At 35.9% G+C, this 13,829-nt stretch overlaps 2 protein-coding genes across 3 annotated transcripts; one reads left to right on the top strand and one right to left on the bottom strand.

Moving 5' to 3' along the window:
- Nucleotides 1–258: 258 nt before the first annotated feature.
- Nucleotides 259–1,010, bottom strand: LOC147568737 (RING-H2 finger protein ATL70-like). The gene has a single exon (XM_086671378.1). It carries the CDS (start codon nucleotides 978–980, stop codon nucleotides 426–428), a length of 555 nt encoding a protein of 184 aa, XP_086527504.1. The 5' UTR covers nucleotides 981–1,010; the 3' UTR covers nucleotides 259–425.
- A 6,582-nt stretch (nucleotides 1,011–7,592) lies between these two features.
- LOC147568736 (protein IQ-DOMAIN 5-like) lies at nucleotides 7,593–13,478 on the top strand. 2 transcript variants are annotated; one of them, XM_086655145.1, is made up of 7 exons: nucleotides 7,593–7,957; nucleotides 8,947–9,073; nucleotides 9,192–9,440; nucleotides 10,901–11,128; nucleotides 11,767–11,880; nucleotides 11,966–12,395; nucleotides 12,949–13,478. In XM_086655145.1, exons 2-7 carry the CDS (start codon nucleotides 8,990–8,992, stop codon nucleotides 13,074–13,076), a joined length of 1,233 nt encoding a protein of 410 aa, XP_086511271.1. In that variant the 5' UTR covers nucleotides 7,593–7,957; nucleotides 8,947–8,989; the 3' UTR covers nucleotides 13,077–13,478. The 2 variants fall into 2 exon arrangements, with proteins under 2 accessions (XP_086511271.1, XP_086511270.1); XM_086655144.1 differs by having other exon boundaries at nucleotides 7,599–7,957; nucleotides 8,950–9,073.
- The last annotated feature ends 351 nt before the right edge of the window (nucleotides 13,479–13,829 follow it).

The following is a 13,829-nucleotide window of genomic DNA, read 5'->3' as shown; positions in this document are numbered from 1 at the left end:
AATATCAGCCTACACCTTAACATACTACAAATTCCATTTAACTCTCATCAAAAAAGAATTCCATTTAACTATTTTAACACATTATAGATGAGAATTGCTTAAACCTTCATCAACTTCAAGTCTTCAACATGAAAAAAGAGAGAAATTGTAAATGAATTACATCCTCAATGAATGGGTAGCTTATAAGAAATGGTGAATGTTTATCGACCAAAAACCGAAGTTCAAATCTTATTGTTGCAAAAAAATAAAAAGAGAGGATACGAGAAATGAACAAAATTATCACTATAAGTAGGTTTTACATGGATCCCCCATAAATTTCATATTCATGTACAAGATGTGAAAATGAAACAATTAAATAAACTAGCTATGAACCTATGAAAAAAAATTGAAAGTGTGAAAAAAGAAAAAAAAAATCAATAATAAGTTCATACCATTCGACTTGATAAAGGAACAACTTCAGCTAGAGGAGTAGACATTGGAGACGGGACCGGTGTTGTTCGACAAACTGGACAAGTAGGATGAAGTCTTAACCAAGGATCAACACATTTAAGATGAAAAAGATGATAACAATCTGGTAATAAACGAAGGGTATCTGTTGATTTATAATCAGCTAAACAAATTGAACAACAAGAATTTGTTGTTGTTTCTTTTTTGTTATGAAGCTTTTTAGCTTGAGAATATAATAGTTTTGGGTATGTTTTTAAAGTAGCTTCATCTAGACCTTTTTCTTCTTCATGATGAATATCAATTGTATGTTGACGATCGCGACGATGACGATGATGGGTATGTATAGATGGTGATGCCGACGGTGGTGGTGGAGGTGATGTGACGACGTTACTCGCACGAGAACAATAGTAAGAGGTGAGAGTGATGGTAGTGATGAGGAAGAGAATGCCTATGGACACGCAGATACCGTAGCCAAAACCGCCTATCTTGTCAGAAAGAAATCCACCGCCGGTGTCGAAATTTGTGCTGTTCATTGATTGATGATCTCCTCCTCTACTTACTTGAAGAATAAGAAGAAGAAGATGTTAGAAATAAATGAGAGAGAGAAATGGTGAATGGGGAGGAAGGGAAGAGAGAAAGTCAAAGGTTCAAGAAGTCAACTAGAACATGGCTATTTGCTAGAGACTAGAGAGAGAGATGATCATTGGGTAGGTATTTTTTTTGTTTATTATTTGAAGCAAAGGTGGATATATGTATTTGAGGTTAAGCAAGAGAGAGAGAGTCAAGTTGGTGATTAAGATGGATGGGATCAAGTTGATTAATTGATTAGTCTAGGTTTTGTTCATGCACAAGTTATCAGAGGAGGTATTTTTTAAGTAAGCCTTATGGATCAAGGTCAATGGTTCTCTAGTCTGTCACAAACAATCTCTAGCTACTTGTTATTATTATTTCTCATATCAACCTGTTAAAGGCCCAAAAAAATATATACAAATGGCCCGCTCAATCCCCACCAATTCTTGTATGGACAAAATGATTTTTGGCATTTTAGTTTGTTTTTACAGCTATATGCCAAGTAGTAAGTGCAAAATTTCAACGAAATTTATAGTAGATAGATGATGGCAGAGTTTTTTTTTTTTTTTGTTGAAAAAGATGATGGCAGAGTTAGGTTTGGTTTTTAATGAACTAAAAACCTCATCACCCAAAATACATACACATGCAACGAAGGGTCAAATCTCCATTTCCAAAATTTTTTGAACTAAAGACAGGGGCGGATCCATGGGGATGCGGCGGCACCCCCTGGATCCTATATCTACTAATGTATTAAGAAGACAAAAAAGAAGAGCCTGGCTCAATGGTTAAAGTGTGGGGTGGGGTTCTGCCATGACCGTGTGGTAAGGGTTCGAATCCCTCTACTATCACTCCAAAGTATTATTTTTGTACATATGTGTATATACCTCTATATACCTGTATATATCAAATCGTGTGGATAGTTAACATCAAGTAGAGCTTGGCTTAGTGGTTTAGGAGAGTTGAGTTGTGGGTGAGTGCGAGCTTGAGGTTTACATTTCGAGTCTCAGGATAAACAATTTTTAAGTTTTTTTTACTTTTTATATATTGAAATTAAATTCAACTACCATAAATCCCTATAAAATTCAATTCAACTACCCTACCCCTATAAAATTCAATTCATCTATTATAAATCTTATAAATTTCAATTCATCTACCATGGATTTTGTTGAATCATCAAAAGCTACAATCCAATATGTACGAGACTATGAGTGATCATCATTTGGTTCAAAGTGTTTATACTTTTCGTGAAAAACATAATATTGAAGTTGTTGATCTTAATGGTTCATACATCGTTCAAGGAAGAAGCAGGAAGAATGCACAACAAGTTAGAAACATGTATCACTATCATGTGGAGATTTTCTATGCCGGTATTGATATACAACTTCAAGAATTAAATGCTCGTTTCACTAAGAAGAATGCCGAGTTGCTTCGTTGTATGGCATGTTTGAGTCCATCTAGAGGTTTTCCACTTTTCGACAAAAGTAAGTTGATGCTTCTTGCTGAATTTTATCCGTCTGATTTCAGAAGGCTTGAAACTATGCTACTTAGTTCTCAACTTGATAACTACATTTACGATATGAGGCAGAATGATGATTTCTCAAATTTAGATGGGATTGAATCTCTTGCTAGAACATTGATGGAAACTAAGAGAGATAAAACATATCATTTACTTTATTTTCTTATCACTTTAGCACTAACGTTGCCGGCTGCAACTGCCTCCGTTGAAAGAGTTTTTTCAGCTATGAAACTAGTTAAAACACGCTTAAAAAATAAGACGAGTTATTCATGACTGAATGATATTTTAGTAGTCCTTATTGAAAAAAAAGTTTTTAGTGAAACTAACAATGAATCGATTATGTGAACATTTCAAAATATGAACTTTTCTAAAGGTCAATTGTGTTTGTAATTGTTGAGGTATTAATATTATAAATGAAGATAAATATTTTGTTAACCACTGGGTTTGCAAAAGAAAAAACTTATTTAAGTATGTAAATCCGCACCCCCTGACTAAAAATCCTGGATCCGTCCCTGACTAAAGAGCCAAGTTCATATCAAATTATCTATCCAGTTTGGTCCATATGGACTTAGGTTGGAGGGAAGATTTTAATAAATGTGAAGTGAGTAACTGTATTTTGATATGTCAACAACTGATAGTTCAGTTGGTAAGGTATTTACTTCTAAACTCTAAAGGTTCTAGGTTTGATTCCTAGCAGAAGTGTTGTTTGGTTGGACTTTACACTAGTAATTTAGTTGGATTTTATACTCTTTTCTTTTAAAGTTTAATTCGACAGTTATCGTGTTTATCATACCTCACTATGTATCTATGTCTTTGTCATACTTTCTACAAAAAAATATTTTAATTTAAGGTAACAAATTAATATATTTATATTTTAGCTTGGCTACACCTAAAAAATCGTGCCGGAAAAGCGTAAATGTAATTTGCAAAACGAGGGAAAGTAAAGGTGACTCTCTACTGGAGCCTGGCTCGATTTGCGTTGATCGGCCAGCTTAATCTTAAGAGCAAGAAGAATCTATCTTGCGTCGTTATTGGAAGGTAACTTGGATGCTCCTTCGCGGGCTGATTGGTAATATAAAAGACCTCGACCACCAAATTAAAAAAGGGTGCGCTACCACCTATATTAGTAAGGTCTCAAAGAGCATTTGATTTTGATATGAGAGTCTTGAATTCAATGAAATATGGGTTAAGGGTGGCACCCCCCTTGACCCTTACTAATGGGCCTCTCCCAGTGGTCGAGCGACTTCGTTCATTGTTTGTTGCTCGGAAATGGTTTGGTTTCTTCATTCCACTTATCCAACCCTCTTCACGAACTTGTACAATCGATGCCACAGAGATAGCCAACTCTAATATCGAAGAAGTAGAGAAACAAGCAATGATCTGGCACCAGATATCCTGAGGAATGAAAAGAGCAGTTGTGAGAAGCAGAAAAACCACTAAAACAATGATTGTTCGTGGAGGTTTCCACACAAAGACCCCTTGGTTTTGGAAGACGGATCACATTTACAGATACCTGGGAGCGATCTAATCGAATGAACCAAATACGAACAGTTAACATAATATGGTCTCCACCTTCAACTTCACTTCATCTTCATCTTTGTCATCACCCCACCTCCGGTTACACATCCTCATTTGTTTTCTCTTTCGTCGTTGTAAATAAACATGACAGAGTGAGGATAAGGACGAAGGGAGAAAAATGGAGATGGACCAAGGTGATGATGAGGATGAGCGACTAAAAATACGAATATGCTAACACTTGGATTTGAAATATGGTAAAGTTAGGTCATAATCAATTGGAGTAAAAAACAAAAGAAGAAACTTCTTCTTCTTCCTTTCCTAAAATCGTCGTCCAACACTACCTTCAAGTCAAGTCTTCTCCGTCGAAGGGTCTTCCCTTCGCTCGATCGCTCTCATGTTCAAAGTAGAAATTGTCGATTTGGATTTTCTACTTAGTTTGTCCATCTAATTTCAACCTTTTGGAGTAGTTAAAAGGAGAGTGATGTAATCGCAGCAGAATTTAAAGAAGATAATAAAAGTAAACGAAGAACGATTAAATAACTCGAAATAACTATAAACTTGATTAAACTCAATTGGTTTTTCTCTTCAATGTGTATCATAAAGACGGGCTGGGCATCCTTTTATAGGATATTAGACTCTCCTAGATATACTCAAACTTTACTTTCCTAAATAATGGAAATATTAACATAAGGTAACTTCCTAAACCTGGATTTATTATGAATCTTACAAAACTATGACTTTTCTAAAACTAATGGCCTAACCGACTAGCCTATATGGTCGAGAGGCTTGCGGGTTTACGGGCCCGGTCCGGGTGCTCCTGCATCAGAGAGAAAGTTCGGGTATGGGAAGAAAATCATTCTTTTATTCTTGATAAACCATCATCAGATCTAGTCGCTTTAATTAGTTAAAATAATTGTTTTATTTGGTGGTTTTCTTGAAGTATTTTATTTAAAGACTTAGAAGCATTTGACAATCAAACAATTTAATTTAGAGTATTCTTTTTTATGATGGTGAAATTGAGTTCAACAGAGGGCACCAACTTATTGAATTAAGAGGACAACATCTTATACAATTAACAACATTTACTTGGTTCATCGTTCCTACATATATTTAAGTATAATAAAATTTAATACTTGTAGGGTCTTATCATTTGTGATCTTTATGATCTTTTCGTTTGTGACCTTTAGCGTCTTTTCATTTGTGAGATATAAGGTCTTTTGATTTTGTTATTGGAATGTTGTACTCCTTTAGCTTCGTATTTTACTTTATTTTTGTAAGTCTCATGTTGTTCTTCAAAGAAGTCAAAAGTCTCAAAATCATGTAATGTAACCTACGCGAATGAAAATTATGATTTAACTCGAAAAAAAAAATCAAATTTGAATGGAAAATTTTATATGCAATGGCCAAACAAGTTAAAGGCAATGTTTTTTTTACCCAAAACTTGGTCAAAGCAAGTTGACCGATTATGGTTAGAGGCAATGTTAAAGGCAATGTTTCTTTTAACTTCTTCCGACAAAAGATCGACGGTCAGAGTTTGGCCGACGACCTTAAATTTCTTCTGCATCTTCTTCTTCTCATTCTCGTATCTTTTTTCTCCATTCTCTCTCTCTAAAATCTCCAGCGAAGGAATCTCCGACGAAGAAGTTCCCCTTTGTCGGAGGTTAAGAAAACCAGAACTGTAAGGAAAAATGGGTAAATTGAGATAAATTGGTTGGTTTAGCGGTAGCATCGCACAGGTGAAGGCTTACACCTCAAGGACGAGTATTCCGGTAGGAATTTTTGTAGGAAGAGGTATCTCTAGTCGAATGAGAAATTGAGAATGTGGAACAAAAGTGGTTAGATTTTGGCTATTAGCCGGAGTACCTTTAAATCATATCTCAAATGATGGCTAGGAAATGAAGAAGCCAACATTACATCTTCTCACCAGTCACCACTCAATCCTAATTCTTAACCAGTTTCCAGTGACAATTGGGAAGCTACTATGCTGCACTTTCTCCTCCCTCCTTCCACCTTCACGGCGCAGATGATGCTTCTTCAACTTCTCCAATCGTCATCATCTTCGCGTATCCTTCTCTTTCCTCTAAACCCCTCACCTCACTTTTTCTCTCTTCCCTGTCTCTCTTTCATAAAAGAGGATCTACTACCCTCACCACTGGTGCTGCTGCATCAACTCCCCACGTCTCTTACAACGACGATCCAAGAAGGCAAAGCTCGCCCAGGTTCGATCCTTGTTCTTTCTACCCACTTCTCCTTCTCTTTAGAATTGAATTACAGTATATGTTTATTAATAGAGAGAGAAGAGGTGATCAGAGAAAAGATAAGAGGATGAGAAGAAGAACAATTCGACCGACGACCTTGCCGAAAGAAGAGAGAAGAGAAGAAAGATTTTATTTTAACTTATTAAGGTAGCCGGTTGGAGATTGCCGGTGACGACCTACCGGCGTCAATTGTGCTGTTAGCTAAGTCAAACATTGAGTGGGGCATTGGCTCCTATACACACATTGCCTTTAACCATTTTAAGGATTGCCTTTAGCGAACTTGCCTTTAACAACTTTGGACGTCGCCTATAAAATCTCCCAAGATGATTCACCCAAAATCTTCTTGCCCCCAACAGAAATGGATGCCTAAAGCACCATTATTTTCCTTTAACAAAGTCTAAACATAAAAAAAAAAATAGTAAATAGATAAGTCAAATTTTTATTTTTTTTATTTCTTAATAATATTTGGGGAGTAGGTAATGGCTAACTTGCGCCAGGTCGCTTTCTTCACAAGAAACCCAGACTTCTCTTGGGGACTGAGCGGTGATCTCTGTCAACACCTCCATAGTAGAGAATGGTGTATTTTAGCAAAGCAAACATATAATACACAGTCATAACATCACACTTGCTGAAAATAATCTTACCAAATATTTTATTTGGTCCCACAAAATCAACCATAATCCACTATAAAGATAGATAATTTAGCCTTGTTGTTTGAAAGTAATAAATTTTGTGCATCTAATTATTTTCATTACAATGGTTCATTAATAAGTTACAATAAAACAAATCTATAAAATACAATATACATTACGATTCAATATTAAAAGGAAGCACAATCGTCGATCTTCAAGCCCAATGGCCAATATAACCTTTATTGTAAAAATAGTCTACACTAAGCTATTGTTCAAGTATTAAATAGCTAATCATTATGTTTACAAATACAACTTGAGAATTTTTGTAGGCGCCCCCGTGTTAATGACGTTAATTTCAACTAAATTTGAGAAGGAGTTTGTAACCAAGAAGACGCCTTAAAGTTATCAGAAAAACTTATAAAATTTTTCAATATAACTTTATTACATGAGTAAATAAAACAAGTTCACAAGTTTAGACCAAAAAATTAAAAACTTCTATTATAGGCACTCATAAATAATAATCTCAATTAAAACTTGAAATGTTACTCTAATTACAAGGGACAAAAATCTTAATATAATGATTTGGAATTTGTATGTAGCAGGTGTCAGATCTAGGAACATAGTGTATCAAATGTCTGATAGGGTATATTTGTATTAGATTTTGTTTAGTTAGATGTCTTCTTCTGTCTGGCTCTAATAACATAAAAGCATTTTTTACCTTCAAAACTTCAAATTTTAACTTTAAAAAGAAGAATCATTTTAGAGAGCGAGAGAAAGTAGGTTATCAAGAACCTTTTCTCATTTACTAATTTCTGAAGATAAACAACAACAAGCCATAAAAACCGGGAAAGATTGATAAAAGAAGTAGAAGAAAGATTTGCTTATTATACACTACTGATTGAGTGTGATTGATTAGATTGGTCTTGATTTTTATGTTGATTTGGATCTGCTTATGTTTCTATTTCCTTTCTTCTTCTTCTCTCTCTAATGGAAATGCTTGTTGATACTATTCTCAGGTGAGTTCTAGGGTTTTTAAAAATCTCTTTGTAGTTTACTTCATTTTAGTTGTATTATTGTTCAATTTTACTTCTCTGTTACTCAATTATTTTTGTGAACTAGTTTGTTGGTACTTCACCTTATCTGATACCTAGATCTACTCTGTACGGAAATATCTGATTTTTTGTGGTGATTTTGATTTGGTTACCAAGCTCTCTCTTTCTCTCTCTCTCTCTCTCTCTAGAATTTCAGTATTTTTCACACTGCCTGATGAGAAAAGGGAATTTGTGGTATTTATAAGAACTTTCAATTAACTTGAGATTAAGAATTGGCGGTTTGAGTTAATGATGGAGTTAATTATTATGTAATTGCATTGTTGAAGTAGAAAAAAAATTCAGTACTGGAACAATACATTCAGGTAATTGTTGATTGTGATGGGAATCAATTAGACCTAACGAGTACGTTGTCTAAAAGCTTGTTATGTTGCTAGGGTTTACTTCGAGCTCATATTCTGCGCTATTTCCTCCATTGTGCTTATAAAGTTGTCATTTTGTAATTAGGAAAGAATGGTTGGTTACCACGCTTTGATGCAATTTTTCTGGGAGGGTTTTTATATCAGGCATTTGCATTTGTTAACTAAAAAAGTTACTGCCATCTGGTAAAAATCTTTTATTGGTGTAAATTGAATCTATTAGCTTCCGCATTAGGGGAACGGAGATGCTAGGTTCACAAAAGAATTTGACAACTTTTTTGCTGAAATGACGTGGCGAGATTCCTTTCAAAATTTTACTGAATCTGGACCGTTCTCTATATGAGCCATTCATGCTTATGGTATACTATTAGGGGATTTTTTTAGTTCTGCAACCCAATTTTTCTTTTTTTAATATTGAAGGTATTGTTTCTTATTGAGTTTTATTCGTATCGAAACTTAGTAGTTGTATTCTCTACTTATGTACTATTTGACACAAAGATGAAACATATCTTCTGATCACATTGTTTCTTTCCTTAGCAGGTTTTAATTTGAACATCTAAAGACTAAAGTAATCAGCAACATGGGTGTCTCAGGGAAATGGCTTAGAACTTTAGTTGGTTTAAAGAAGCCAGATAAGTCAAGGGTTTCACAGAAAGATGAGAATGTGAGTAAAACCTATCTTTCATATGTATATGGTAAAATAGTGTCTCCTTTTCACTTTTTTTGGAATTCTTTTTTTTTTTCTTTCTAGAGGCCTTATTTCATATTTTGAAATATTATAGAAAACTTCACCTGGTGAACGCTTTTGGCATCGTAGAAAGCAGTCCGTCCAGATTGATGGTAATGTTCTTAAGGATGAGTTGTTTCAAAATACATCTTCACAATTAGGAGATGCCAGTCTCCAGTTAGATACAGATACTATCAGCTTTGCTGAGAGCTCGCTGCAAGTACAAAGTTCTCATCAAATTGAGCAGAATGATCAAGAGGAGTGGGCTGCCACATATATACAAACAGCTTTTCGAGGATTTCTGGTATAAGTATTTGCATATTCCGTTCTTTCCATGTATGATTAACCGATACTAGATAGATTTATATCATAACCCCTGGTCCACAATTAATTAAGGAAGTTGCTAACTCTTAAGCTTGTAAAGTTGTTTGCGGTGTATACCCATTGGTTAGTCAGTAACCAATTGTCACGGCCTTTTTGTCCCGTTAGGTCGACCCGGCAGAATACCCTTGGCACGGGGACATAGATGTCATTTAGGCCAAACAAAGGAGTATGCCTGGTGAAAATATTGATGTTTCCTTGTAAAATTAGGCTAAACGGTTATTTGACACTATGTAGGGGAGTGGATGGTAAGCTTTGAGTGGAAGACCCCTACCTTTCAAATAGTGGGCAACCAAAGAGCCGGAAGCTTCCCTAGCCTTTAGGAAGCTTACTTAGTCATATGCTTGTTGTAATTTGTAGCTTTCAAGTTTACCATCAATAAAATCTTGTTGCTTTCAATTGTAGCTACCCAATATATTTGTACCCATCTCTTGTAATATTACTTTTGTTAGGCTGACTTGTACCTAGAGTGCGCACAAGTGCCGCACGACACCTTCCGAAGAAGTAAGGTCGTGACACAAGGCCAAAAGCCAATAAACAATTGATTTGGAACCAAAATTGTAGAGGACACTAAAAGACCGTGTGCTACATAGTTCGGCCAAAAAAAAGAGTGAATAGTGATACAAATCTGTTGCTCTAGTGATCATTAAGGCACAGAAAGAAGGTAATAAAAATGTTTTGAGATCGATGTTAGCTGATTGGTTACTTGACGTAATTTAGACAACCACTTACGAAGTACAAAGACTGTAGTTTTTTTTTTATACTTTTTGTACATACATTTCTAATTCACTTGATTAATATTTACTTTTACAATTTTAATGACATATTTGCAATTTGTTGAAAATCTATATGGGTTTTACTACCATAAAGGGCAGCAATTCGAAATTCCACTTTGAGTACCCCAAAAGCTAAGGACAACTCTGCAATGATGAATATGTGGATATGAGATTTGATTTGCATCTGGAAGCGTAAATAAATAAATAACTGATTGATTGTAGCTTAGTGAGGACGATGATTGAAATATCAAAAGTTTCGAGAGAATGTTTTTTTATTTTCTATTACACGATGGTGTTAAATTGGGTTTATTTTTATGAATGCTCCTACCTCGTCATCTCAATGTCACGTAGACACTGGGTTGCAATTTGCAAATTAACTGTTGGTTAGCATTTCAAAAAATAATCAAATTTATGGTCTTTTTAACAAGAACAAAATAAAAACTAATTTGTGATCTTGAAGTGGTTATAACAAGAAAAGCCCGACCGAATTTGTGTTAGTGTTATTTCTTTCAGCAATTATATTGAGATTTGAGAGCTTACTGGAATGTGCTTTCTGGAAGAGAAACATTAGAATCTCCTATTCAAAGGTTGGATTGTTGTTTGACAGGCGAGGCGAGCATTAAAGGCTCTGAAAGGTCTGGTGAGGCTCCAGGCACTTGTCAGGGGTCATGCTGTAAGAAAGCAAGCTGCGATAACTCTTCGATGTATGCAAGCTTTGGTGAGAGTTCAGGCTCGTGTCCGAGCAAGGCGTGTCCGAATTGCCTTAGAAAATCAGACTCTAGAAGAAAAACCTCAACCAGAACTTCTACATAAGGCTCATGTTCGAGAAATTGAGGTAAGAGACACAATTAGTGCTATGTTTCTTTCAAAAAACGATGCTCTTTTCTCAGTTTCATGTTCTAAAACAGCTCACTGCTTTATACGATGTTCCAATAAATATACAAGTACAGTAAAGCCATGCAAACACATAGCCTCACAATGAGTCAAAGGTGACATTATTTTTAGATTATTAGCCTTTTTGTTATGTCAAACAATTTATACTTTTTCTAGAGTTGGCTATTTACGAAAGAACCCCATTCCCCTATGGCATCAGTCGGATTTTGAAATCCCCAAACTCATCTAGTCTAATGCAGTAACTGCACAATTGATACTAAATTTTTCTCTAACAGATTATGTATAGATTTTTCTACCTTCTCTTCAGCATAGAATACATGTCATAATATATACCTCTGACAAACCTATCGTTATATCTATAATTTAAAAATAAATGTTCAAGCTCTACAAATTTACTCTAACTCTCTAATCTTAGTATTGTGGGGTTTGCCTAAAGGCCCAAAAGTCCCACGTTTGTGTCTATTTCGAAATTCACCTCTCGTATACGTATCTTGGAAATGAATTTTTGTATATGCTTCTCTTGTAGTATTTCCCACAGAAGTTATGAGTGAGATATCTCTTTTCTTGTTGTTGATGCAGGAAGGGTGGTGTGACAGTGTTGGATCCGTAGAAGATATTCAGGCCAAGTTGTTGAAAAGGCAAGAGGCTGCAGCCAAGCGTGAGAGAGCCATGGCATATGCTCTAGCTCATCAAGTAAACCCTTCAATATCATAGAATCATAAGATATTTCTGGTTTTGTATTTGTGTTACCTTGGGATCATGGAGTTATTCCTTGCAGTGGCAGGCAGGATCAAGGCAACAGGTCCAAAGTACAGGATTTGAGCCTGATAAAGCTAATTGGGGTTGGAATTGGTTGGAGAGATGGATGGCAGTTCGTCCATGGGAGAACCGGTTCCTCGACATGAACCCCAAAGATGGAGACCGGGTCTGTGAAAATGGAACAGAGAAGGAAACAAATGGTGCCAAAACCTCAAATAAAAAACCAGTTCCATCTCATTCTGATGGAACTGCATCTTCATCAAGCCAATTTGCTAGTGTGTTAGCCACCGCTGGCACACCACCTAACATGCCTAAACCTAAGGTATCTGAAGAGGAGCAAGTCGAAGAAAAGAACTCACAGACAATGGCCAGATCCTGTAGTAATCCAAAAGAAAGACCCAAACAACATGATAAGCAAGCAAAGAAACGGTTGTCCCTGCCAAGTAGTGGTAAGTGTTTTATCCACCTATTCTTTAGTCTAGTTATTCGATTTGATTTTTTCCGATTCAATTATATAAATCTTACTTCGGAAAAGTTTATCTCATTCATTTATGGAATGGATGTATTAGGCATAGGTTTTGCCATTTGATGAACACCATGGCAGAACGGCAACCAGCCCCTTACTTCCACGATTTTCACTTATTGCAGAAAACGGTACTAGAGTCAGAAACTAAACCACTTTGAGTCTGAAAAATGTTCAATTTGATCAATTGGACTTAAAATTAAGATTGAACACACACAGACACAGACACACACAGACACACACACAGACACACACACAGACACACACACAGACACACACAGACACACACACACAGACACAGACACAGACACAGACACAGACACACACACACACAGACACACACACAGACACACACACAGACACACACACACACACACACACACACACACACACACACACACACACACACACACACACACACACACACACACACACACAAGTTTCTTTGAAAGTTCTCAAACTGGAGTACTTATGAACAGGTCTCGGAGCACAAGCTGGTAGACGCTCAAATGGACTCGTTACCAGAACCCCGAATAAAAAGAAACCTATCAATGAAAAATCTAAGTTAGATGGTGATCCTGGCTCCGCAAATTCAATCCGAGTTTGACACTTCTTTTGAAGAGGTCAAATCTGAAGCCATCAATCAATTCACCGATATAGTGTCGGACTATTACTGCTTTCACACGGAAGGTTCAATTCATTTCCTCGTATTTCGTTCTTAGTCTTTAATCCCATAATGCTATACTGCATTTTCAGGAAGGAAGACACAGAATCTGGTTGTCATCCCAGTTCATACAAAGGGGAGTTAGGAGTCCAACTTGTTTCAAATTTATTTACTACTATGTATAAGATATGAGCTTTTATTTATGTAGTTTAAACTTAGGTTAGCTCTTGTTGTTTCCTATCTTGTTTAGAAGATTGTTGAGATTAGAAAAAGACAAAGAGAAACTCGAACTTCTCCATTGATCCTGATTCTTGAAATTCTTCATGAAGAAACTTCATAAACAAATGAAAATCTTCGAAATCTCAGTTCAGAGAAGAAGATGATCGACTAATAGTCGTACGAGGCCCAGGCCCGATAGAAAGTCCAGCTGCAGCCCAGCTTGAGCCTATGAGATTTCCCCAAGTATGGGTATTTTTCTAAAAGGTTTATTTTATATTTACTTGCTTGTACAGTTGTAAGTTGGAGAGAAGAAAGGAGAAATATAAATGGTGGGGGAAGGAAGAGAGAGGATCATTAAAGGAAGAAAGTGGAGAAAAAGGAATATGAAATATGAATTCCCCAATAATTCTTGTTTCTTCTTTTTTGAGGATGCTTTCTTTTTGTAGAGGGATAAACAACTTTCTAAAGAGCTTGTTG

This window comes from Eschscholzia californica, unplaced genomic scaffold (assembly GCF_041429995.1).
Source record: "Eschscholzia californica isolate CP2 unplaced genomic scaffold, dmEscCali1.0.p SCAF_1, whole genome shotgun sequence".
Classification (NCBI taxonomy): domain Eukaryota; kingdom Viridiplantae; phylum Streptophyta; class Magnoliopsida; order Ranunculales; family Papaveraceae; genus Eschscholzia; species Eschscholzia californica.
This window is presented reverse-complemented; position numbering and strand designations above follow the sequence as displayed.

Coding starts and splice junctions, on each gene's coding strand:
- LOC147568737 (XM_086671378.1), bottom strand. CDS start 980: ATGAACAGCACAAATTTCGACACCGGCGGTGGATTTCTTTCTGACAAG.
- LOC147568736 (XM_086655145.1), top strand. CDS start 8,990: ATGGGTGTCTCAGGGAAATGGCTTAGAACTTTAGTTGGTTTAAAGAAG. Junction 9,074..9,191: donor TTTCACAGAAAGATGAGAAT/GTGAGTAAAACC, acceptor GAAATATTATAG/AAAACTTCACCTGGTGAACG. Junction 12,396..12,948: donor GTTGTCCCTGCCAAGTAGTG/GTAAGTGTTTTA, acceptor ACTTATGAACAG/GTCTCGGAGCACAAGCTGGT.